Consider the following 23,328-nt stretch of genomic DNA (forward strand, 5'->3'; position numbering starts at 1 on the left):
GTGACTCCAGATTCCAGCAAGTGTCCTGACACTGCTTTGTCCCATCCCAGCCCCTATTCTGCTGTCATTTCCTTTTTTGCTAGCCACTCATCTGCTGCTGTGCAAATCCTCTTCCTCTCAGTCTTATTTTTTGAAGTTCTGACTCTGTTGAAGGCTGCTCTGCAGCTGTTTTCTTTTTCCAGATTGTTCCTGCTCTTGTTTTCCAGGTTGCTCCAGCTCACTGTTTTGGTTTTCCTGGCTGCTGCTGCTCCCTGTTTGGGTTTTCCTGGCTGCTACTGCTCCCTGTTTGAGTTTTCCCGGCTGCTGCTGCTCCCTGTTTGGGTTTTACCGGCTGCTGCTGCTCCCTGTTCTGATTTTCCTGGCTGCTGCTGCTCCCTGTTTGGGTTTTACCGGCTGCTGCTGCTCCCTGTTCTGATTTTCCTGGCTGCAGCTGCTCCCTGTTCTGGTTTTCCCGGCTGCTGCTGCTCCCTGTTCTGACTTTCCCGGCTGCAGCTGCTCCCTGTTCTGGTTTTCCCGGCTGCTGCTGCTCCCTGTTCTGATTTTCCTGGCTGCTGCTGCTCCCTGTTCTGATTTTCCCGGCTGCTGCTGCTCCCTGTTCTGATTTTCCTGGCTGCTGCTGCTCCCTGTTCTGATTTTCCTGGCTGCTGCTGCTCCCTGTTTGGGTTTTACCGGCTGCTGCTGCTCCCTGTTCTGGTTTTCCCGGCTGCTGCTGCTCCCTGTTCTGGTTTTCCTGGCTGCTGCTGCTCCCTGTTCTGATTTTCCTGACTGCTGCTGCTCCCTGTTTTGGTTTTCCCGGCCGCTGCTGCTCCCTGTTCTGATTTTCCCAGCTGTTGCTGCTCCCTGTTCTGGTTTTCCCGGCTGCTGCTGCTCCCTGTTCTGGTTTTCCCGGCCGTTGCTGCTCCCTGTTCTGATTTTCCCAGCTGCTGCTGCTCCCTGTTCTGGTTTTCCTGGCTGCTGCTGCTCCCTGTTCTGGTTTTCCCGGCCGCTGCTGCTCCCTGTTCTGATTTTCCCAGCTGCTGCTGCTCCCTCTTTGGGTTTTCCCGGCTGCTGCTGCTCCCTGTTCTAATTTTCCCAGCTGCTGCTGCTCCCTGTTTGGGTTTTCCCTGCTGATGCTCCCTGTTCTGGTTTTCCAGGCTGCTGCTCCCTGTTTGGGTTTTCCTGGCCGCTGCTTCTGCTCCCTGTTCTGGTTTTCCAGGCTGCTGCTCCCTGTTTTGGTTTTCCAAGCTGCTACCATTCTTGTTTTGGTTTACCAGGCAACTCCTGCCCTTTTCTTTCTGTAACCACTTCTGATTTCTCTCCTTTGCTCTGATACTAGGCTGCCCATCTCCAGTGTTTATTTGCCCCAGCTCACTCTTGCATGCCTTCTCTCTTTGGCTGTAATTCCTGGTCTGCCATCCTCTCCCAAGCACTCCTGAAATATTAACCAGCAAAAGATTAACTTTCATTAAGCAAATACATACAGGTTCTAATGTAGACATTATGATGCCTGGTAATTCCACTGAAAATAAAAATATTTTTTCCTTTAACTACTATCCTGTTTTGACTATTATGGGCAATAAATAAGTAATTCACTGCATACTTCGAGGCAGGGCAGTTACAAGACTCAAACAGATAGTGGAAGTTTCCAGATGGGGTTAGAACTGAAGCTTGCCCTATGTCACCTTGGAATGTCAAGGTAACCTTCAATCTTGTCCATCAAATAGAAACTCAGTATAATTAGCAACAAGGCAACATGATGATAGTAATCCAGAAAGGTTTGTATTGCTCTTCTGTTTGATTAGGGTCAGGCCTGATGGTCCTTTTTTGGGTCTGTTGTGATGGTCCATTATCTGGTCCGGTGTGATGGTCCTTTACTGTGTCTGGTTCAGATACTTAATCTGTTTCATTTTTAATTGAGAGGTTTGTTTTAAATAAATTATCGATCTTGTCAACAACTTCATTAGAATTACCCAGAAGATTTGAGGTTTTTAAACTGGATTCTCGTAGTTACGGTTTGATTTATCACTTTTTCAAATACACTTGTTTTATTTTGAAACTTAATTCAATCAATATGTAGTTGTTCAAACTAGCTTTAAAAATACGAAAATATGACAGCATGGTCTGAGTTTTGGGTCCCGGGCCAGGAGTGCAGGATCAGGACATTTCCCGGCTCCAGAAACCCAACCGGGGAGAAAGTGCCACAGAAGTTGAGATTTTTGTTCCGGGGTGGAGGGATTCCCTGGGAGTTGAGCTGGTGACCCCGGAGCAAGTGTGGCGGATGTCGGGGGTGGGTGTGGAGGTGGGCTGGGCAGAAGGTCTGCCTGAGTGCACTGGTGCTTTGTCAAAGATTTTTAAAAAAGAATTAAAACAAAAAACAGCACTCCAGGCCTCAGCCCTCACACCCCCCTCATAACCCCCACCCCAGCCCCCCCGACCCCTCCTCCCACCCGACACACTCCCTATGCCCCATCCAGGCCAACCCTTGCAACCTCAATCTCTCTATCCACACTCCCATGGCCCCTTATATCCTTCATGCTAACCTATGCCCTCCATCCCCCTCCATAAACCCTCACTTCCTCCATGCCAATCTATGCCCTCCACACACCCTCATGTCCCTTTATAGACCCTATGCAACTTTGTGCCAATTTATGCTAACCATTGCCCCTCCATCCACCACCCTTTGCCCTTACATCTACTATGCCAACTCATCCTGTATCCACCATAGGCAGACCTCAGGAGCCATAATGAGATTAAAATAAAGTTCTTAATCTTAAAATGCTTAATCCTTTATAAAAGTAAGCATTGGAATTCATAGTCCCATTTCAAAGAGTCTATAACCACTTGGAGCTGTCAAACAAACTGAGATGGAAAGCACCCTACTGTGATAGTGGAAGGCTGCAAAATCTATCATCCAGCATAAATCCAGTAATGGTGGTCCTCAGGCTTATGTCAACAGACGGAGTGCAATAGCAAACAGTGATTTTCTTTAAAAACCCACACAGTTTTTTTTCAAAGATTTAAAGGGCAGGAATTTTAAATGCCTTGACAGCTTGATAGTTGCTTTTGACAGTTGCTTTTTGACACTTTTTGACAGTTCCTCTTGACAGATCTCTTCACAGTTCCAATGAGTTCATGCACTTTTTATGCACATTCATGTCCACTTTTAACAATCCCAAAGGACACCTTACCTCTCCCAAAAGACACCTGACCTCCTGCAAAGGTGTCCTGGGATCATATCCAATGGGGTACCCTACCTCTCCAACAGGATACCCCACTTCTCCAAAAGACTCTGCAAAGTTTAGACCTGTTCCTAGAAGGTCTAAGCAGCACATGTTGTGTTTTCCACCCCTGGCAAATGAAAATCAGATATGACTCAGGGCAGCTGTTGTTTTAACTTGGCAACTGCCTCAATGAAACACACAGGCAAATCCCAACCCAGCCCATTCCTGCCCACATGAAAATGATAGGTGCCATGTATAGGGACAGGACTTCTGGATTTTGGCTTCCTCCATCATTTTTAAATCAAGGCCTGCATCAAACTGAAAAGTATCAGTTTGTAAAATTATGCAACTTTTTCTGATTTTTCTGTACAACTTGATGGGGAGAAAACATGTTTTGAGGAAAAAATTAATGAAATTTGTGGTTGATGCCTTTTAAAACAAGTTCTCTGTTACTAGTTAGGAATTGGAAGAGATGAAGTGTTAATGATACATTAGGACCAACCATGAAATGTTTGCTTCTGCTCTGTGAAAATTGGATTGTTGAGAGATTGCCAAATCTTCTTCAATAATTTTCAAGCAGAATGGGACCTTTTGTTATATCAATTCTGGAGTCAAATATTCAGGCATTAATAAAATGTTCAAAAGTAACAAACATTCAAAATATAGAGAGGATAAAGAAGAAAAATTGCACACTGTGATAGGAGAGGGCATATCTAGCTGTGTTGGTACAGTCAATTAGATAGCCTTTGGTCATATTTATTATCAAGGACGATGTGTTACATGAGTGAACTTCAAAGTTTTTTATGCATTCTTGGGACGTGGGTGTCACTGGCTAGGCCAGCATTTATTGCCTATCCCTAATTACCTTTGAGAAGGTGGTGGTGAGCTGCCTTCTTGAATCACTGCAGTTCACGTGATGTAGGTACACCCACAGTACAGTTAGGAAGGGATTTTGACCCAGTGACAATGAAGAAACAGTGATATAGTTCAAAGTTCCAACTTGATAGAAGTTTTCAAAATCATGAGGGGTCTGGACAGAGTAGATGGGGAGAAACTGTTCATGCTCGTAAACAGAGGGCACAGTTTTAAAGTCTTTTGCAAAAGAAGCAAATGCGAGGTGTGAAAAAACTTTTTCACACAGCGAGTAGTTAGGGTTTGGAATGCACAGCCTGGAAGTGTGGTGGAGACAAGTTCGATTGAGACATTCAAGAGAGCATTGGATAATTATTTAAATATTAGCAATGTGCAGGGTTACAGGGAAAAGGCAAGAGATTGGCACTAAGTTAAAATGCTCAGAGAACCAGTGTAGAGACCGAATGGCCTCCTTCTGCACTGTAACAGTTCTGTGATTCTATAATTCTGTGAAGTCAAGATGGTGAGTAGCTTGGAAAGGAACTTGCAGACAGTGGTGTTCCCATGCATCGGCTGCCCTTATCCTTCTAGGTGGTAGCGCTTGCGGGTTTGGAAGTGTGGTCGAAGAAAATTTGATGAGCTGCTACAGTGCATCTTGTAGATGGTACACACTGCTGCCACTGTTTGCTGCTGGTGGAGGGAGTGAACTTTTCTATACAATGCAGGTAAGATCTCGTGTGTAGAAGTGTAATACATGACTTTCAATCTGCTGCTCTTTAATTGCCATCATTCCTTCTGATTTCCATAGCACCAAGAATTCCAGCTGATTACAAAAATATATCTATATGAAAGGTAGAGATATAAAGCAATTGGATCTATTCCAATTGGCTAAGTTTTTATTTTCTATCTTTCAATTGTTTGTAACAAGAGACTTCAAACCTCAAGTTTTTCACCACCTCTTCATAGATTCTCCAGAATAGAAATGCAACATAAACTCCACTGCAATTTGTGAAATTTCCTCAGGAACTGTAACAAGAAAAAGGTCATAAGTTTAAGAGCAAGTGTGCTTGAACTGAAAAAATGTTGTCCTTATTTTGCCCTGGTTGTATCAGGATCCTTGCAGTGCCTCAGTCCAAATAGTAGGAAATAGACAACAAATTAAAAAAAAGAACTACTTAAGGGACAATTGTGGGAAAACTAAAAGTTGCAGCTGTTGGCACGGAGTCATAACACTTTTTAAAAATTGCCCTTGGTTCCAAGCAATAAGTGTTATCACAAAAACAGAGCTCTAAATAAACCTGTAGACCAGTGTACTAATTATATGGGCCTCAAGAGAATCTGGCCCACACTAAAGGTTTATCAACTCTCTTGCCTGCAGTATCCCAGCCAATTGTGATTCCTTAGTTTCCATTTGTTTTCTTTTGCTCTCCAAAGAAAGAACACCAGATGGGATCAACAGCAAAAAATGAAAGTGCCCCATTAAAACTGCACAGTCTAGATGATTTACCAGGATACCTTAATTTTATAGCAAACTGAGCCTTGTTTTTATTCATTCACAGGGTGTAGGTGTCACTGTTAAGGCCAGCATTTATTGCCTATCCCTACTTGCTCTTGAGAATGTAATGGTGAACCAACTTCTTGAATGCAGCTGAGTAGTTTGCTACATCATTTCAGAGGGCAGTTCACAGGCAAGCACTTGCTGTGGGTCTGGAGTCACATATAGGTCAGACCTAAAGGACATAGTGAACCAGATGGGCTTCTACACAGCCACCATTACTGAAACTAGGGCCAGAATTTCAGGTTCCCCCACCAGCAGGTTTTTAGGTAGCAGGAGTGTGAAATTGAAGAGATGAAACTCCCTCTGGGTTCCCACCCGGGTTCCCACCCACCCTGACCACACAGCGATTTTATGCTGGGGCGGGCAAGGCCTTGGGCGGGAAGCCCAGCCTCGCCATAATTGTTGACTACTTCTATTTGCCAATTATTGGCTATTTAAGGGCTGTTTCCTGGCCAGGCTCAATTTTTAGGCTGGCAGGAGGATTGAAGTTGCATGGGGGAAGACCAAAAATCAACACAGTTACATCTCAAGCAGGATGAGGGAGGTGCTTCCATCAGAAGTTCCCTTCTGAAGGTGCCCCCCCCACCCCCCCACCCCCCTTCATCGGACCTCCCTCCCCTTCCTCGGCCTCTCCCCAGAGATCCTGACTGCCCACTTCACACCCACCACCGCCACCCCACCCCCCACAGGCCTTCCCTACCCTCCCCACCCTGGGACCCCTTGAACTTACCTAGGCCTTTGGTGCCTGGACTTAGTCTCAGGTGTCATCCTGCATTTCTTCCCTGTCCACTGCAGCTCTGTCTCTGCAGGAACTGGAGAGCTGCCGGCCACTTTCTAAGACGGAGTTTCCTCCCAAGTGAGGGTAGAAGTCCTGCCTGCAGCCACTTAATGCTCATTTGGCCGTGAAATGCTGCGGGGCACTCAGAGTCGGTGGGTTTGTGTTCCCTGCCGACTCTTCGGATGACAGGAAGCGAGACCCTGTCATCGGAAAAATTCAGGCCAACCATTTTTTTGAATTCCAAATTTTTATACAAGTAACTGAACTAAAATTGCCCGGCTGGCATGATGACATTTTGAACTGATGAATCTTGATCATTGATCCAAGCCTCTGGGTTACTAATCCAGTAACATAACTACTATCCTACCATACCATATTGTTATTTTTCTTTCTGTCAGTTTTCAACCTGAGGAAGCAATTTAAACAAGATGATAACTTGGACGCGTAGCCAGTTGGGCTGTGAAAATAAATAAAAGAAAAAAGCAGAAATATAAAACTGTAAGAGGAACAAAGGGGGAGAGAAAAAGAAAGAAATCAGAAAAGAAGAGATAAATATAGTGTTGGGTATATCCTGGACAGGAAGATGCACAATTACATTTTCACAGCAAGGTGTGTGGGAGCCATATTTTCACTTATCTTCTGCAGCCAGTCTCCTAGTAGGTCAAATGGCCTTTTCCAACCCTTGACCTTTCTAATGTTCTGATCCAAACAAGTTGCAGTTTTAAGTGTTCATGGAAATCATTCAGTTGGCAAAAGCATGAATATCCCTGATTAGATCCCTGGTTTGGGTGGTTAGTTGAACTCAGCCAGGACAACACGAAAGATGCTGCAATGAAATAGCCCACTGGGCCTAGGGAGTGGAAAAATCAGCCTCAATGCTCATTCACTGCTGGAAAATGCACATTTGTGGATGCGAATACTGGAATCATTACGATTTAAAAATCCCTCATGGTTGAATAGGTTCCTGAACAGGTATCATCCAGACAAGTGCATGTAGAATAGTCACTTGGGTGAGATATTGGAGGGTGACTTATGACCCCTGGACCCATACTACAGAATGAATGAGCATCTTCAAGTAGAGAGGGGGGTTATTGGAGGAGGGAGAAAAATATGCTCTGGTGGATATAGCTGGGAAACTTGAAAAGAGCAATTTGCCTTAATAATTTCTCTCACACTGTCTTGTGCTCATGACTCAAGCTGCTCAACACTTCATTCTCTTTCTGTCCTCACTCCATCATGCAGCAGAGTTGTGGATGAGCATAAGTTTATGGAGGGTGGAGAACAGGAAGTTGACTAGTAAAGCATTGGAATTGTCGAGTCTGAAAGTAACTAAAGCAAACATGAGGGTTTTAGCAGCAGATGGGCTGAGGCAGGCAATGGAGAGGTACAGTGCGGAGTGCAAATATATTTTTAGCTTCTATAACAGCAGCTGATGGCAAATTTTAGTTCATTTTATGTTGGCTGTATTATATAGAAATATAACCTGTCTTAGTTACTTTCTTGTGGCCACAGTGGCAATCTACTTTATTGTTAACTGCCCAGGTGGAACTTTAAATATTACCAGAAGGCCAGCATAGCACCTGCTCTCCCAAAACGGTCCTGCAATATAAAAAACAACTTAAAAGTAGTTGCAGGTGGTCATGCTGTCTCTGCAAAACAGGCACTGCGCTTCATATGTCCTTTTTGGCAGGGGCTGCTGACCTAAATGCAGCAAGAAGTAGCACAGGGGGAGCTAGTGAGATGGGCCCAGTGGAATAGCTTTATATCTGGAGAACTTCATACTGTGATTCATATGATTTCTGTGAGTTATGTATAGATGCATGAGAACGGTGGGAACTAGTCTGTAATGTGATGTAATCAGGGCTGCCCAGAATCACTGCTGTGTTCTCTCTCTCTCTATCTCTCTTTCTCTCTCTTCCCACCCAATTTTGGCAAAACTGTCAAAAAAAGGTGCCAAGTAGAGCTGACTCAAGTCCCAAGCAGAATGGGAGATTAGGTACTCTTGGGGGTCATCCTCAAAAACATCTTAATGTCGATTCTGAGTGAAGTTGGTACATGTATAGGAGCCAATTGCTTTATTATCTTTTTCAGGTTTGGTCTGGGCCATGGGGAGGGGCAGAGAAGGTGGAAGGGAATCTAGTCAGTTTTCAGCTGCTACCAGGACCAATTCTGTGAAACACCTGTCTTCATTACTGTTGCTTCCAGCTGCACCCTGTTTCTATGCCACCACGATAAATAAGCAGGAAGAGAAAATAACATTTAAAATGCTATATAATTAAATACAAACAGCATGATTACGTAATATAGCTCTTTTGAGGCATGTAAAAAGCAATAAGTGGAAGTGGTGTACCCTACCCTTTTTTTTAAACATGTATAGACCAATAACTTCTTGTGTGCATGTTAGTGAAAAGGATAAAACTCAGCTCTAATTATAGAGGTAAAAGCATCTGCTGTTATGATTTATCTGTGTCATTTCATGACAAACATCGATAATGAGCAGAAAACCAAGGTGGCTGATTCATGACTAAAAGTTGTACTACAATATATTAGATTCCCACCGTAAGAAACTTCTTCAAAAATAGTTATAAAGAATCAGGATCATCTTTAACTTCCTTTAGTTCCATTCATTTTCAATGCCATTTATTTGAAAAAAGTCACTTGAATGAGACTGTTATTGGCATGCTCACATAATTCACCTCTCATACTGTCGGGGTCCTTTTTAGCATTCATCAACACTCATTAGTTTAAAAAGAAGTGCTGAAATGGACAGAGAAAAAACCCACAAAAAGATGTTAATAAGTTTCAAAATTCTTTGTGACTTCTAACTTATCCCTCATAATGATGCTGTCTGGAGCTTAGTTCGGATGTTTAGCACTGTTTCATTTTAAGCAGGCGTTGGCATATAAGGGAACATTGAGACAAGAGCACACAGTTGGAAAACTGGAGAGAAGGCAGAAGGTCTGTGTGGGATAGGAGGTTAATGAACAGAGGTAACAGAAGGCTTTGAGCTGATTTTGCTGACAGGTTCAAATAAGAGACTGAGAGGGAGAGGTGTGAATGTTTGCAATGAGTCAAGTGTGGGAGGGGGCAGAGAGAATGGGGGGTGATCGGGAAGACAAATGGAACAGGGTGCTGGGAGTGAGAAGTTGAGCTAGGAGGATATAAACTGATGAAGGGAGGAGATCAATTGTGGGATTGGGAGCAGACAAGTGTGATATAACACTGCCCATTTGTCATTGCTTTTTAATACCATCCAGTTGCTCTACATTTCAGAGTGCTCCCTCCCCAAAGTTGACCTACAATCCTGACTGAACTCTTTTCTTCAATGAATGCCTGCGTCTCCCACCAACCAGCAGTCAAACTCCTGACTGACAAAAGAAGAAAGAGAGCAGGCAAATAAACAGGAATGATAAAGGAGGCAGTAGAGGGGAAAAAAAAGACAAAGGAAAGAACCAAAAAAGACAGAAGCATAAGATACAGAGACCAAACTGCAAAGAATAGAAAGAGAAATAGAATCTGAAGAGAGAGGGAAAAAAACCAGCATCACAAAAATGACAGACATGGGTAACAAAGCAAATCTTGCATTTTACTTTGAGCAATTACACTGAACATCCACTAGCAATATATTAAAACTCTTGTGAATGCCATATGCTATCACATATTTTCTCTAAGGGTGTCACCCTTATTTATTCTATCACATTTGATTGGACCATTTTTCCCACATGATTCATTGCCAGTCTTGGCTCAAGACCTGCAACAGACCACAGACAATTAAGTTTAAACATTGTAACCACAGTGTGCATTTATATATCACCTGTAATGTAGAAAAATAGTGGAGCATGGGGCCTATACGTGGTTGAAAGTATGGTCACGAAAGGTAGAGCAAAGGTAGGAGGGAAGGCACAAAAAGCTGGAGTCAGAGAAATGGGTGATGGCTGGTGTTGGAGTAGAATAGGAGAACTTACAGAGTGCGGAAAGGTGGATATAAACATTAGAGTGAAACCAAGTATAACTGTAGGAAAGTTTAAACTTTAGGCAATGGTTTACATGTTCAACCTTCTTCATTCAGTTCTTTCTCACATGTGCTACTTGGTTCAGTTCCAGCTCTCCAAGAATATACTGGTTTCACAAAAAATCAACAAAAAAACAAGGCCTGATCTGGTGATTATTTCAAGAACCCACAACATAAAAATTTCATCTAGCCTTGAAGGGACACACTCATACCTTCTATCTGACATGGTAAAATATCCTGTCTTATAGTAGTCACTGGCTTACTGTAAGTAGAGAGTCTTATGTATAATATTTTAATAATCTAAATAGATTGGAAAGCTCAGATTTGCAATGAGAATTGTGAGGCTCCTGATAATAAATAAAATGAAATGGGTTCATTTCTGTAGGTAAGTAGCTTAAGGTGGATTGTGCTGCATAGAAATTATTTCAAAAAACTATTTTAGTAACATTGATTGATGAATTTATCTAAAATAATAAAATTGACATTTCCCATTGATTCTTTCCTGTGTAACTATTTAAGCTAAATGTAAGGTGTACATTGGTAGCAGTTTTTTTAAAGCTGTGTTTGATTTATTTTCAATTTTGAAAAAAGCCAAGTTTAATCCCATGAGTTAATCTCCAGTTAAGTGATGAGACAGCAGCAACTCAACATCTCAAGTTATTACACATGTTATACCAAAGGGCATCTGGATTGCAATCTGTTCTGCAAAATGAAAAATGACACCACTGGCCTGTACTGGACTGACAGGCTCTCTCAGACTTTTTAACATTTCTGGTGTGTGTCTTGCTTTGAAAGCAAAGCAAAATGGGTTCTTTGTACAGATTTTGCTCAATAGAGAATTTTCAAGAGGTGAGCAAACTGAAGCAGATGAAAGTTGGATATCTGTTTGCTCATCTTTCCTAGAAGCATACAGCTTTGAAGAAGGCCACGTGACCTATTATGCCTGTGATGGCTCTTTGGTACGGTTATTCAATTAGTCCCACTTCTTGTTCTTTCCCTCTACCCCTGCATTTTTTTCTTTTCAAGTATATATCTAATTTTGTTTTGAAAGTTACTATAGTTACTATTAAATCTGGTTCCATCACCTTTTCAGGCAATGCATTCAGATCACTGTCATGATCTTCTTTAGGTGCTTACTCATGCTGGTTACAGTTCCAAAAGTGCTGGGAGCCTCTAGTACCTTGTACAAGGAGGCCATTCTTTGTTTGTGAGCCTAGACTTCTAGTGTTGCCAAACTGTTTCATTTGGGGAGAAGAGATGCTTTAGAGCTGAACCTGATTTAGTACTCATTTTCCAGCAAGTCATTGGATGACAATAGGGAACATTGATCCTAGCTGACTTCCCCGCTCCTCTCCTTGCACCCAACTTCCTGGCCTAAGTTGAATCATAATATCCTACTGATGTTCCAGATGAAGTCAGCCAAGACACTCCTGGTTGAATGGTTCAGTTTGTACACTGAATATATATTTACTTTGTATGAATTTAGCTCGCTACAAAGATACCTCTCCCTTATACACTCACACTTCTGAATATTAAGTAATGGGGCCTGCAAGAAACAGTGAAAAGGTTCTGCATCAGGTGCAAGACACCTGTTATGCACATGTAAACCTGTTCACTTAACTCTGAGTCTCATTGTTATACAGTGAAACTCAATGTGAGAAAGCAATCTGATATTGCTTTATAAGAGAAACAGGGAGGCTGCCCTCCTCATAGAGGAATAAGAAAGAATAGGAAAGTGTCTCAAGTGGTGCATTAATGTACCGAAATATCAGGAAATGCTGTATTTTTGTCATGGTGTGTGAAAAATAGCTATGTGGTATCAAGAAATTCTCCTAGAGGGAGCAAAAATGGTTGAGGGATACACACATTTCTTCATTATTATCGTGGTGAATTGTGTGCCAGGAAACAAGTACATAGCCATTCAAAAAAGGCTTTACAGAACAATTTATTGTAAGTTAAGGCAAAACTGATACATTCAGCACTCTATGCAAATATTATTAGAACATAAAATGGCCAGCACTCTCAGAGATCCTGTTTTGCGTGTGAAATGTTAAACCCAGGCCCCGTCTGCCTCCTCTGGTGCATGTAAAAGATCACATAGCACTGTTTTAAGAGACCAAGTAAGTTCTCCCTGGTGTTCAGACCAAAATTTATCTTTCAACAAACATGACAATACCACCCCCTCAGCCAGCTTATATTTCACCTTATTTCTATATTTCCTTAGTTCTGATAAAGAATCATTCGGGCTCGAAACGTTAACTGTATTCCTCTGCGCAGCTGCTGTCAGACCTGCTGAGTTTTTCCAGCTATTTTTGTTTTTGTTTCAAATTTCCAGCATCCGCAGTATTTTGCTTTTAAGACAAAATGTCATTGTCACTTCGTATTTTACTGGACCTAGCTATGTGCAAATTGGCTGCCTTGTTTCCGAGATTACAACAGTGATTACAGTTCAAAAGTAAATCGTGAAGCTCCCTAGGTTGTGCTCCAAAGATTTGGATATCCAAAAAACTTCACTGCATCTTGCAACTGCCTCATGATGCACCGTCTGCACCAGTCTTGAGTGGGAGATTTGAAACAGATGCCTTCAAAATCCAGACTGTTGGCAAGCAAGGCTGTGTGATAGCCCCTATACCATTTACAATCTACCTGAAAGTGGCTATTCACCTCATCAAAGATCAACTGCCCTCTGGTGTGAGTGTTTTTTTTATTCATTCATGGGATGTAGATATCGCTGGCTAGGCCAGAATTTATTGCCCTTCCCTAATTGCCTTTGAGAAGGTGGTGGTGAGCTGCTTTCTTGAATCGCTGCAGTCCATGTGGCATAGGTACACCCACAATGCTATTAGGGATGGAGTTTTAGGATTTTGACCCAGCAACAGTGAAGAAACAAAGATACATTTCCAAATGATGATAGTGAGTGGTTTGGAGGGGAACTTGCAGGTGGTGGTGTTCCCATGAAGGACACATGGGTGTTCCCATGTGTCTGTTGCTCTTGCCCTTTTAGATGGTAGTGGTCGTGGGTTTAGAAGGTGCTGTCCAAGGAGGCTTGGTGCATCTTCTAGATGGTACACACTGATGCCACTGTGTGTCAGTGGTGGAGGGAGTTAATGTTTGTGGATGGGGTGCCAATCAAGTGGGCTGCTTTGTCCTGGACAAAATGTCAAGCTTCTTGAGTGTTGTGGGAGCTGCATTCATCTAGACAAGTGGAGAGTATTTCATCACACTCCTGACTTGTGCCTTGTGGATGGTGGACAGGGCTTGGGAAGTCAAGAGGTGAGTTACTCGCTGCAGCATTCTTAGCCTCTGACCTGCTTTTGTAGCCACAATATTTATATGGGTAGTCCAGTTCAGGTTCAGCATTCCAGTGGAGGACAAATGCTACAAAGACAATCTGAAGCTCTCCTTGAAGCATGGCAGCATTGACATTAATGACTGGGAGAAGCTTGCAACCAATTGTTTAATGGCAACAATTGGTCCATCAAGCTGCATCATGCTTTGAGTCCAAACACCTTTATGGTGAGGCATGGTGGCAGCAAAGAAAGAAAGAAAAGGAAGCAAATCCTCCATTCTGGATCTCACTACCTTGTGGGATGTCTTGTTCCATGTGCCCAAAGATCTGAGGGTTGCAAATCAGCCTATTTAGTCAAATGAAGAGCCATGGCGGAAAATCAGGACCCTGAGTAGGCATCATCCTCAAATTGCGGGACAGCCAACGATGAATTGGTTGCAAAATGCTTTGAGACATCCTGAGGTTGTGAAAAGTAATATAAATGCAAGTTTTTCTTTTCTTTCTTTCCTTAAGATTCTTTTTAAATACATCTCTCTAAATTAAATAGTCACATCCTCCCTTACAATACCACCTTGCACTTAAATAATTTTCAGGTGTGTGTTGTCATGACCACGGATCCTATCCCCTAATTACTTATTAACATATTAAACTTTTAAGTAAGACATTTATTTTTTGAACAAAAGGACATAGCAGCAAAAGCTGGCTGAGACTGTAAGATAACCACTTGTTGCAAAATTCCTATGTGTTGTTGAGAGTGAACGGAATGTCACACCTAAAAGGTGTGACATGGCCTACTTCAGGCATAGGCACTTCAAAGGAAAAGATACAATGCAAACTGAACTGAAATCTGCTGTAGTTACGGAGATAATGGAAAATGATTACCATCTCAGCCGAAACTACCTGCTGTTGAGTTATATCCCAGGTTGTGAACATGAACTGAGTTGAAAAGAAAACAAATCTGGGTGAGACATGTTTGTTTTTTCCCTTCCAGGAATACACAAGGAAAGAGGTTTAGAAAAGCCAACTGCAACCCTAATTCTGTGTGCTAGCCTGGTGTTCTGTTCTGATGTGTATGCACTGTGAAGGTCACAGCTGAAGAACACCAACTGAACATCCCTGTTATTGCAGGTAAAAAACTCTTTCTCTCTAATTGTTGGAAGCAAGTCACAAGTCAGAAAAGCCATAGTCGAAACGGAAACAGGAAAACTCCTTTCAGCTAACCTGCAGAACCAAGAATCTCCAAACCAACTGCTCAGCTGCCAAAGTCAGTGCTACCGCAATTACCCCAACTTAAAGGCCTCAATGTTTCATCATCTACTCCTCATAGACCAGCCAAAGGACTGATTCGTATATCTTTTTAACTTTTATTTTTGGACTCAATTTCTCATTTCTAATCTGTGCGTATGTGCGTTGCATTTTTATTATTTTTTCGCGTGTTTAGTACCTAATAAACTCACTCTTTCTTTGACTCAAGACAGCCTGGTTAAATTGGCTCCTTTTAAAAATATAAATACATTTGCATTGGGAAAAGGTAACCACGAGGGAAGGTATTCTTTTTAAATTAACCTTGTTGTGACCAGCTAAGTAGGATGAATAAAGAAAGGAAGTCAGTACATCCCTCCTCACCCGGGAGCACAACAATTTGGGGTACTTCGTCCGGGATCCTAACAAATTGGGGGAACCTTGCCCAGGGACTGATCAGAACAATGTGACCTGGCAGTCTGACCTGGTTCTGCTCAGCATCACACTGGACAAAACTGAATAAGACTGACAGCTGGCCATCCATTAGTAACCTGCTGTAAAGTGTAGGGATTTGCCAATTCTCCCAATGGCAAGCCACTCTTTTTGAATTTTTGCATAGAAAAAAAAGCTTGCCATGCTTGTTCACATTCATTCATTTGCATTTCTGGACTACAGCTATTTAGTATCTGAATGGCATTTTCTCTTTAATAATTGTCCCTGTCTGCATTATTATCCAGTTAACAAAGTCTTCCTCAGGCCACAGTGCTGATAAGGTTTGAAAAGAAACTACTCCATTATTCAGTGAACACTGAACAAAATATTTGAATAAGCATCTTGTAATACTGGTAAATTATTAATTGAAACAGATGTCCACAGCTGCTGTATATTATATTACATATAAGATAAGCATAGTACACCTGCTATGTGTAAACAAATCAGGCTATCTACTCCACAACACTTGAAGTCATACTTTTCAATAAAGGTGTTACATTTTTAACAAACTAAGATTAATCTGGAAAAACTTTAATGTGGGCATTCTCTATAAAGTATTTGTTATACTCACATCTGGTTCAAAGACAGCAACAGCTGAACACACAAAGTGGTATGATTGTATGTAATTAGCCTTGCTTTTTATGGCATAATAAAGAGCCAGTTTTTAAAATACTTTTCCTGAAGGCATTTTTTATTGGATACTAACTTTTGTACTTGCTCATTTTGAGGGTTGTGTTGTGATTAAGATTATAATTTGGATAGTGTTTTATGAATTGGGTTGTTTTGTAGGTTGAGACTGAACGGTTGGACTGGTTTTACAATTTGGGTTTTCTTCTTATTTCTTCAAAGGACTACCAAAATTGTAGAAGACAAAAGAGTGTGTGTGTGCACACAAATATGAGAGTATTTTGCTGGGTAGTTGATTCAATTTGTTTCCTGATTTGCCTAGACGTTATGGAAAGCAATGAATAGAAAATAGGCTTTGAATACACAGCTAATGTCTCCAAACCGCACTGTCCCTCCTCCCAACTGTTAATGATTGATTACCCAACAAAGCTATTGTAATTGCTTGTTTGTATGGCTAGACAGATAGAAACACATTTTAAATGCTCATTTATATATTGCTACCATTCCTCACCAAAATGTCTTCCTTCAGCTTAGATCCATTTAAGATGAAGCTAGACAACCATAGGAGGGAGAAGGGAATAGGAGGGTTACGGTGATAGATTTAGATGAGGAAAGATGGATGGAGGCTGGAGTGCACAGATACCTGTACAATCAATTCAACTCTGCTCTGTACCAGTGGATATAAAGTAGGATGAAATACGTCCTTGATATGCACATATCTTTGATCAAAAAAATCACTCTATGGATAAGGATAGTGGTATGGATCTTAAATTTGTGTTGATCAGAAAATATTGAAGTTACTGCAGTTACAATGTGAGAACAAGATACAGAACAACCATCTAGAAGACGCATTGCAGCAACTCATCAAGGCTCCTTCAACAGCACCTTCCAAACCCACGGCCTCTACCACCTAGAAGGACAAAGGCAGCAGATGCATGGGAACACCATCACCTGCAAGTTCTGCTCCAAGCCACACACCATCCTGCCTTGAAACTATATTGTAGTTCCTTCACTGTTGCTGGGTCAAAACCTGGAACTCCCTCCCAAACAGCATCGTGGGTGTTCCTACACTTCATGGACTGCAGCGATCAAGAAGGCATCTCAGCACCACCTTCAAAAGGGCAATTAGGGATGGGTAAGAAAAATGTTGGCTTAGTCAGCGACACCCACGCCCAGTGAAAGAATGAAAAAAACTCGGGTTGCGAGTTCCTTGTCTTCGGAGGTAGCAATGCTGACTGTAAAGCAGAGACTTTGGTGGCACAGCTCTGGGATCAGTTCCGAGTGCCCACGAAACACGCAACATGGTTTTTTTTCTTGCCATGGTTTGGAGGGTGTGACCTAAGGGAAAGAGCTCTGAGGTCCCAGCACTGCTTCCTTTAGAGCTTTAAAATGCTTGTGGAAAAATCCATCAATCCCTGCTCTCACAGCTACCCCTCTCCCCCTAACACTCTCACAACTTTGCCTCCCCACAAATTTTCCCTGCCCATCTGGTCTCACAGCTACACTTCATCCTCTCCCCGCCAGACCCTGCTCTCACAACATTTCCTCTCCTAAAACTTTCCCTCCCTAGTCTCACAACTCTACATACTCTCACCGCTCTCACAACTTTCCCTCCTCCAGATAATGTTCCAGACACCACCATCACCATCCCTGGGTATGTCCTCTCCCACCGGCAGGGCAGACCCACCAGAGTGACTCTGGACTCCATGAAGTCACAAGGCATCAGGTCAAACATGGGAAAGGAAACCTCCTGCTGATTACTATCTTTCTCCCTGCTTCAACTTATGAATCAGTCCTCCTCCATGTTGAACACTTGGAAGAAGTGGCAAGGGAACAGAATGTACTCTGGGTGGGAGACTTCAAATATTCTCATCCTAAATGATGGGAGAGCTCAGCACATCAGTGCAAAGGATAAGGCTGAAACATTTGCAACCATCTTCAGTCAGAAGTGCCGGGTGGATGATCCATCTTGGCCTCCTCCTGAGGTCACCGGCATCACAGATACAAGTCTTCAGCCAATTTGATTCACTCCATGTGACATCAAGAAATGGCTGAAGGCACTGGATACTGCAAAGGCTTTGGGCCCTGACAACATTCCGGCAATATTACTGAAGATATGTGTTCGAGAACTTGCCGCGCCCCTATAGCCAAGCTGTTCCAGTACAGCTACATCATTGGCATCTACCTGGTAATGTGGAAAATTGCCCAGGTATATCCTATCCACAAAAAGCAGGACAAATCCAACCCAGCCAATTACAGCCAATCAAGTGATAGACGGGGTGTTGAAAGTGCTATCAAGCAGCACTTACCCAGCAATAATCTGCTAAGTTTGGGTTCCGTCAGGGCTACTCAACTCCTGACCTCACTACAGCCTCACAGACGAAAGAGCTGAACTCAAGAGGTGAGGTGAAAGCAACATGTCTTGACATCAAGGTGGCTCTTGATTGAGCATGGCATTCAAAGAGCCCTTACAAAACAAGTCAATGGGAATCAGAGGGAAACTCTCCACTGGCTGGAGTTATACCTAGCACAAAGGAAGATGGCTGTGGTTGTTGGAGGTCAATCATCTCAGTCCCAGAGAATTGTTGCAGCATAGTGTATTGTCCTAGGCCTAACCAGCTACATATCTTCATTATTGACCTTCTCTCATTAAGGTCAGAAGTGGGGATGTTTGCAACGATGAGCATCATTCATGACTCCCCAGATACTGAAGCAGTCTGTGTCAATATGCATCAAGACCTGGACAACATGCAGATTTGGGCTGATAAGTGGCAAGTAACATTTGCGCCACACAAGTGCCAGGCAATGACCATCTCCAGCATGAGAGAATCTAACCATCTCCCTTTGATATTCAATGGCATTACCATTATTAAATTCCCCCTATCAACATCCTGGAGGCTACCACTGATCAGAAACTAAACTGGACTAGCTATATAAATACTGTGGCTACAAGATCAGGTCAGAAGCTGGGAATTCTGCAGTGAGTAACTCACTTCCTGATGCCCCAAAGCCTGTCCATCATCTACAAGGGACGAGTCAAGGGTGTGATGGAACACTTTCAGTTTGCCTGGATGAGTGCAACCCCAACAACACTCAAGAAGCTTGGCACCATCCAGGACAATGCAGCCCACTTGATTGGCACCCCATCCATCACTTACAATATTCACTCCCTCCACCACCGACGCACTGTGGCAGCAGTGTGTACCATCTACAAGACATACAGAAGCAACTCATCAAAGCTCCTTCAACAGCACCTTCCAAACCTATGATTCTACCATATAGAAGGACAAGGGCAGCAGACACATGGGAACACCACCACCTGCAAGTTCCCCCACAAGCCACACACCATCCTGACCTGGAACTATATCACCATTCCTTCACTGTCACTGGGTCAAAATCCTGGAACTCCCTTCCTAACAGCACTGTGGATGTACTACACCACATGGACTGCAGTGATTCAAGAAGGCAGCTCACCACCACCTTCTCAAAGGTAATTAGGGGTGGGCAATAAATGCTGACCTAACCAGTGATGCACAGATCCTGTGAAAGAATAAATAAAGAAAAACTTTCCCTCCCTGGTCTCATAACACTTCCCCCACTCTCACAGCCCTCACACCTCCCACAACTCTTCTCCCTGTGCTTTCACAATTCTTACCCCCTCACAACTTTCCACCCCACCACCCATCACTCTCGTGCAGCCCGATCAAATTTTTCAACATCACAATTGGTCCTCACTATTTTTCTAGTGAATATCATCGATATATAAAATGATTTTTAGTCAATCTCCACACAAATGAAACTCTTAGGGCTGAATTTTACTCTCCCCGCCAGCTGGTTTTCAGGTGGGGATGGCTCATAAAATTCCCCGGATGGCCTTCCCATATACCCCTGACCTGTCTGTAATTTTACAGTGAGACAGCTGAGACTTAGGTCGCCCTGCCTTCCCTTTCCCCAAATGAAGCTCATAAGTGAGCAATTAACAATCACTTAAGGGCCATTTCACACTTGGCCTCAATTTTCAGGCTGGAGGGAGAAGTTCAGGAGCAGGGGGGAGGTCCCTGAAGCAAGGCAGGGGTGCCTCCTTCCCACATCAGGAACCACCATCCCCCCCCACCCACCACCACAATGTCTACCTCCTGCATGTACTCCACCACCACCACCACCAACACCACCCCCCCACACCCCACCTCACTAGCCTCGCATCCACTCCCCGCCATGAGACCACCCGCACTCACCAGGTCTTAGACTCCAGAACTTAGAATCTGGGAACTGCTTGTAGTCCCACTCCTGGCCATAGCGCCACTGGTGCTGTTCGGACTACTGAACTGCTGGCCAATCTGATTGGCTGACAGCTCTCCAAAGTGGGGCTTCCTCCCAAGTGAGTGCTGGAAGCATTATCTCCAGCCAATTAACATCCCTTGGGGAGTTAAATGACAGCAGTATCCATGGGGATGCATTCCTTGCTGACTGTTCATGTGGCGGGATGGGAAACCCTGTGCTCTGAAAATTCCCTCCCTGAATTAGCTGATTGGTAGCTATGTCTCACTTCCTTTCTATAAACAACTCACTCAGCAAATATTATTATTATAAATTTTTTTTGTTCATTCGCGAGATGTGGGCTTCGCTGTCTGGGCCAGCATTTATTGCCCATCCCTAGTTTCCCTTGAGAAGGTGGTTGGGAGCTGCCTTCTTGAACCGCTGCAGTCCATGTTGTGTAGATAACCAATAGTGCTGTTAGGAAGGGAGTTCCAGGGTTTTGACCCAATGGCAGTGAAGGTGATACATTTCTAAGTCAGGATGGTGAGTGGCTTGGGGAGGAACTTGCAGGTGGTGGTGCTCCCATCTATCTGCTGCCCTTGTCCTTCTAGATGGTAGTGGTCAGGGGTTTGGAAGGTGCTGTCTAAGGAGCCTTGGTGAATTCCTGCAGCGCATCTTGTAGATGGTGCACACTGCTGCTACTGTGCGTCGGTGGTGGAGGGAGTGAATGTTTGTGGATGTGGTGCCAATCAATCCGGTGCTTTGTCTTGGAAGGTGTCAAGCGCTTGAGTGTTGTGGGAGTTGCACTATCCAGGCAAGTGGAGAGCATTCCATCACAATCCTGACTTGTGCCTTGCAGATGGTAGACAGGCTTTAGGGAGTCAGGAGGTGAGTTACTCGTCACAGGATTTCCAGCTTTTGACCTGCTCTTGTAGCCACAGTATTTGTATAGCTAGTCTAGTTCAGTGTCTGGTTGATGGTAACCCCTAGGATGTTGATAGTGCAAGATTCAGTGATGGCAATGCCATTGAACATCAAGGGGCATTGGTTAGATTCTCTCTTGTTGGAGGTGGTCATTGCCTGCCGCTTGTGTAGCGCGAATGTTACTTGCCCAGTGTTACTTGTCACCCAAGCCAAGACATTGTTTGGCTCTTGCTGCATTTGGACATAAAGCATGAAAGTGAATTTTTCTTGTTCACAAACCTATAGTTGAATCAATAGTTATCCCTAAGTAGGCTGCCAAAGGCTCAATGACTTGTGTAAATGGGCAGGAATAGGTAAATAAAGAAACAATGCAAAATTCATTCATATAATGTTCACACATTAGTATCACACAGTGCAGCAAATTCTTCCAAAAACAGTTGCCCTGTATTTTTTAACGTTCAGATTGTCATATAAAAGGAATCCACCACACTCTGGCTAGCAAAATCGGTTTGTGCAGCAACAAATAGTCCATCAGTCCAAGCATATGCCCACCTACAAAATCCAGTTCCACACTTTGGCTGCTTCTGTAATTTTCCCTTGGGGAAATGCTGATTAAGGCCACAGGGACAGTGACTTATTAGACACTGGTAGTCTTCACAGCAATGACATGCTTCCATTTCAAGAACTGCTCCACACCTGTGGGAGCTTGTCATAATTTTTTCAAAGGTGAGAAATTGGTAAATATTGGTATTCAGAGGGATTTGGCTGTCCTGTACATGAATCACAGTAAGTTAGCGTGTAGGTGCAGCAAGCAATTAGGAAGGCAAATGGCATGATAGCTTTTATTGCAAGTGTGAAAAGTACAAGAATAGGGAAGTCTTACTCACCAGCATCAGACTGACTGCTCATTCATTCAGTTGCTGTTTTGGGATCTTGCTGTAAACAAACTGACTGCAGTGTTTGCCTACATAACAGTCATTTCACATAAAGTACTTCATTATGTAGCAAGTACTTTGAGAGGTTCCTGAGAAATGTAATAAGGCAGCATATAAATGTTAATCTTTCCTTTTTATTTCTGTTAACTGACTCGTTTTCATACCCCTGAAATATTTCAATTGAATAAGGTTTCACTGCATGGCAAATGAAATTATAGTTAGAATGGTTTTACTATTTTTGTGAGAGATCCATAGTCCTTTGATTTTAAAGGCTATCCACCAGTGCAGCTCTGCATAACATTTAGCAATACTTTTTCAGAAAATAACTTGCAATCAGTTATAGTGAAATTTTATGTAAAATTTTATTTTAGAATTATGTTTATATTGTGCCTTTCAACTCCTCAGGATGTCTTGAAGTGCCTCATAGGCAATTAATTATTTTTGAAGTATAGTAAATTGTTAAGAAAAGCACAAAATAATATCCCAAAAACAGCAAATGGGATGAATAATCAAATAACTTCTTTTGGTGGTCATGGTTGAGAGATGAATGCGGACAGGTCATTGAGAGAACTTACTGTTCTTGTTTGATAAGTGCCACAAAATTTTTTCCATTAATATGAACAGGAAAAAGCAGTCTGACATGAAAAACTGCATGTTCAACAATGCAGCACTCCTTCAGTTAATGCACTGAAATGTCAATCTACATTATCTGCTCAAATTGTGGAGTGTGACCTGAATGCACAAGTTTTTAACTTGGAGGCAAGAAAGTTTCCACTGAGGGAAGCATAACAAAGATTCAGCTTTCACCACTGTTATCCCAACAAACACAGTGCTGAAATGAGTGATACAGTTGGTTGGCCTCCCACCTTGCATCCTCTACAAACTTGAGCTCATGGAAAATTTTGCTGCTTGTATCCCAGCTCTCAACTGTGTTCTCTAACCTACCCTGGCTTCAGGCCTGGCAATGTCTCCATTTTAAGAGTTTCATCCTTATTTTCAAATCCCTTTGTGACCTTGACCTCTGCAACCACATCCAACCCTACTACCCTCGTAAATCTCTGTGATCCTCCAATTCAGGCATCTAATGTATCCCTGATTTTTTTTACTCCACATTTGGTGATTGTGCCTGCAGCCTCCTAGGCCTGGAATTCCTTCCCTAAAG

At 42.9% G+C, this 23,328-nt stretch overlaps 1 protein-coding gene across 2 annotated transcripts in view; it reads right to left on the bottom strand.

Moving 5' to 3' along the window:
- Window positions 1–583: 583 nt before the first annotated feature.
- The window catches only part of LOC121276214 (ribosome-binding protein 1-like), a 51,377-nt gene continuing 28,632 nt past the window's right edge, over window positions 584–23,328 (bottom strand). Inside the window, exons 3-4 of one of the 2 annotated variants that reach the window (XM_041184381.1) lie at window positions 22,119–22,255; window positions 584–1,411 (exon numbers count right to left, since the gene is read on the bottom strand). In XM_041184381.1, coding sequence (XP_041040315.1) covers window positions 666–1,411; window positions 22,119–22,140 — 768 coding nt within the window. In that variant the 5' untranslated portion in view covers window positions 22,141–22,255 and the 3' untranslated portion in view covers window positions 584–665. Of the gene's footprint in view, window positions 1,412–4,960; window positions 5,079–22,118; window positions 22,256–23,328 lie in introns of those variants that run through there. The other variant, XR_005942633.1, reaches the window with a different exon arrangement.

The sequence above is a fragment of the Carcharodon carcharias genome, chromosome 3 (assembly GCF_017639515.1).
Source record: "Carcharodon carcharias isolate sCarCar2 chromosome 3, sCarCar2.pri, whole genome shotgun sequence".
Lineage (NCBI taxonomy): Eukaryota > Metazoa > Chordata > Chondrichthyes > Lamniformes > Lamnidae > Carcharodon > Carcharodon carcharias.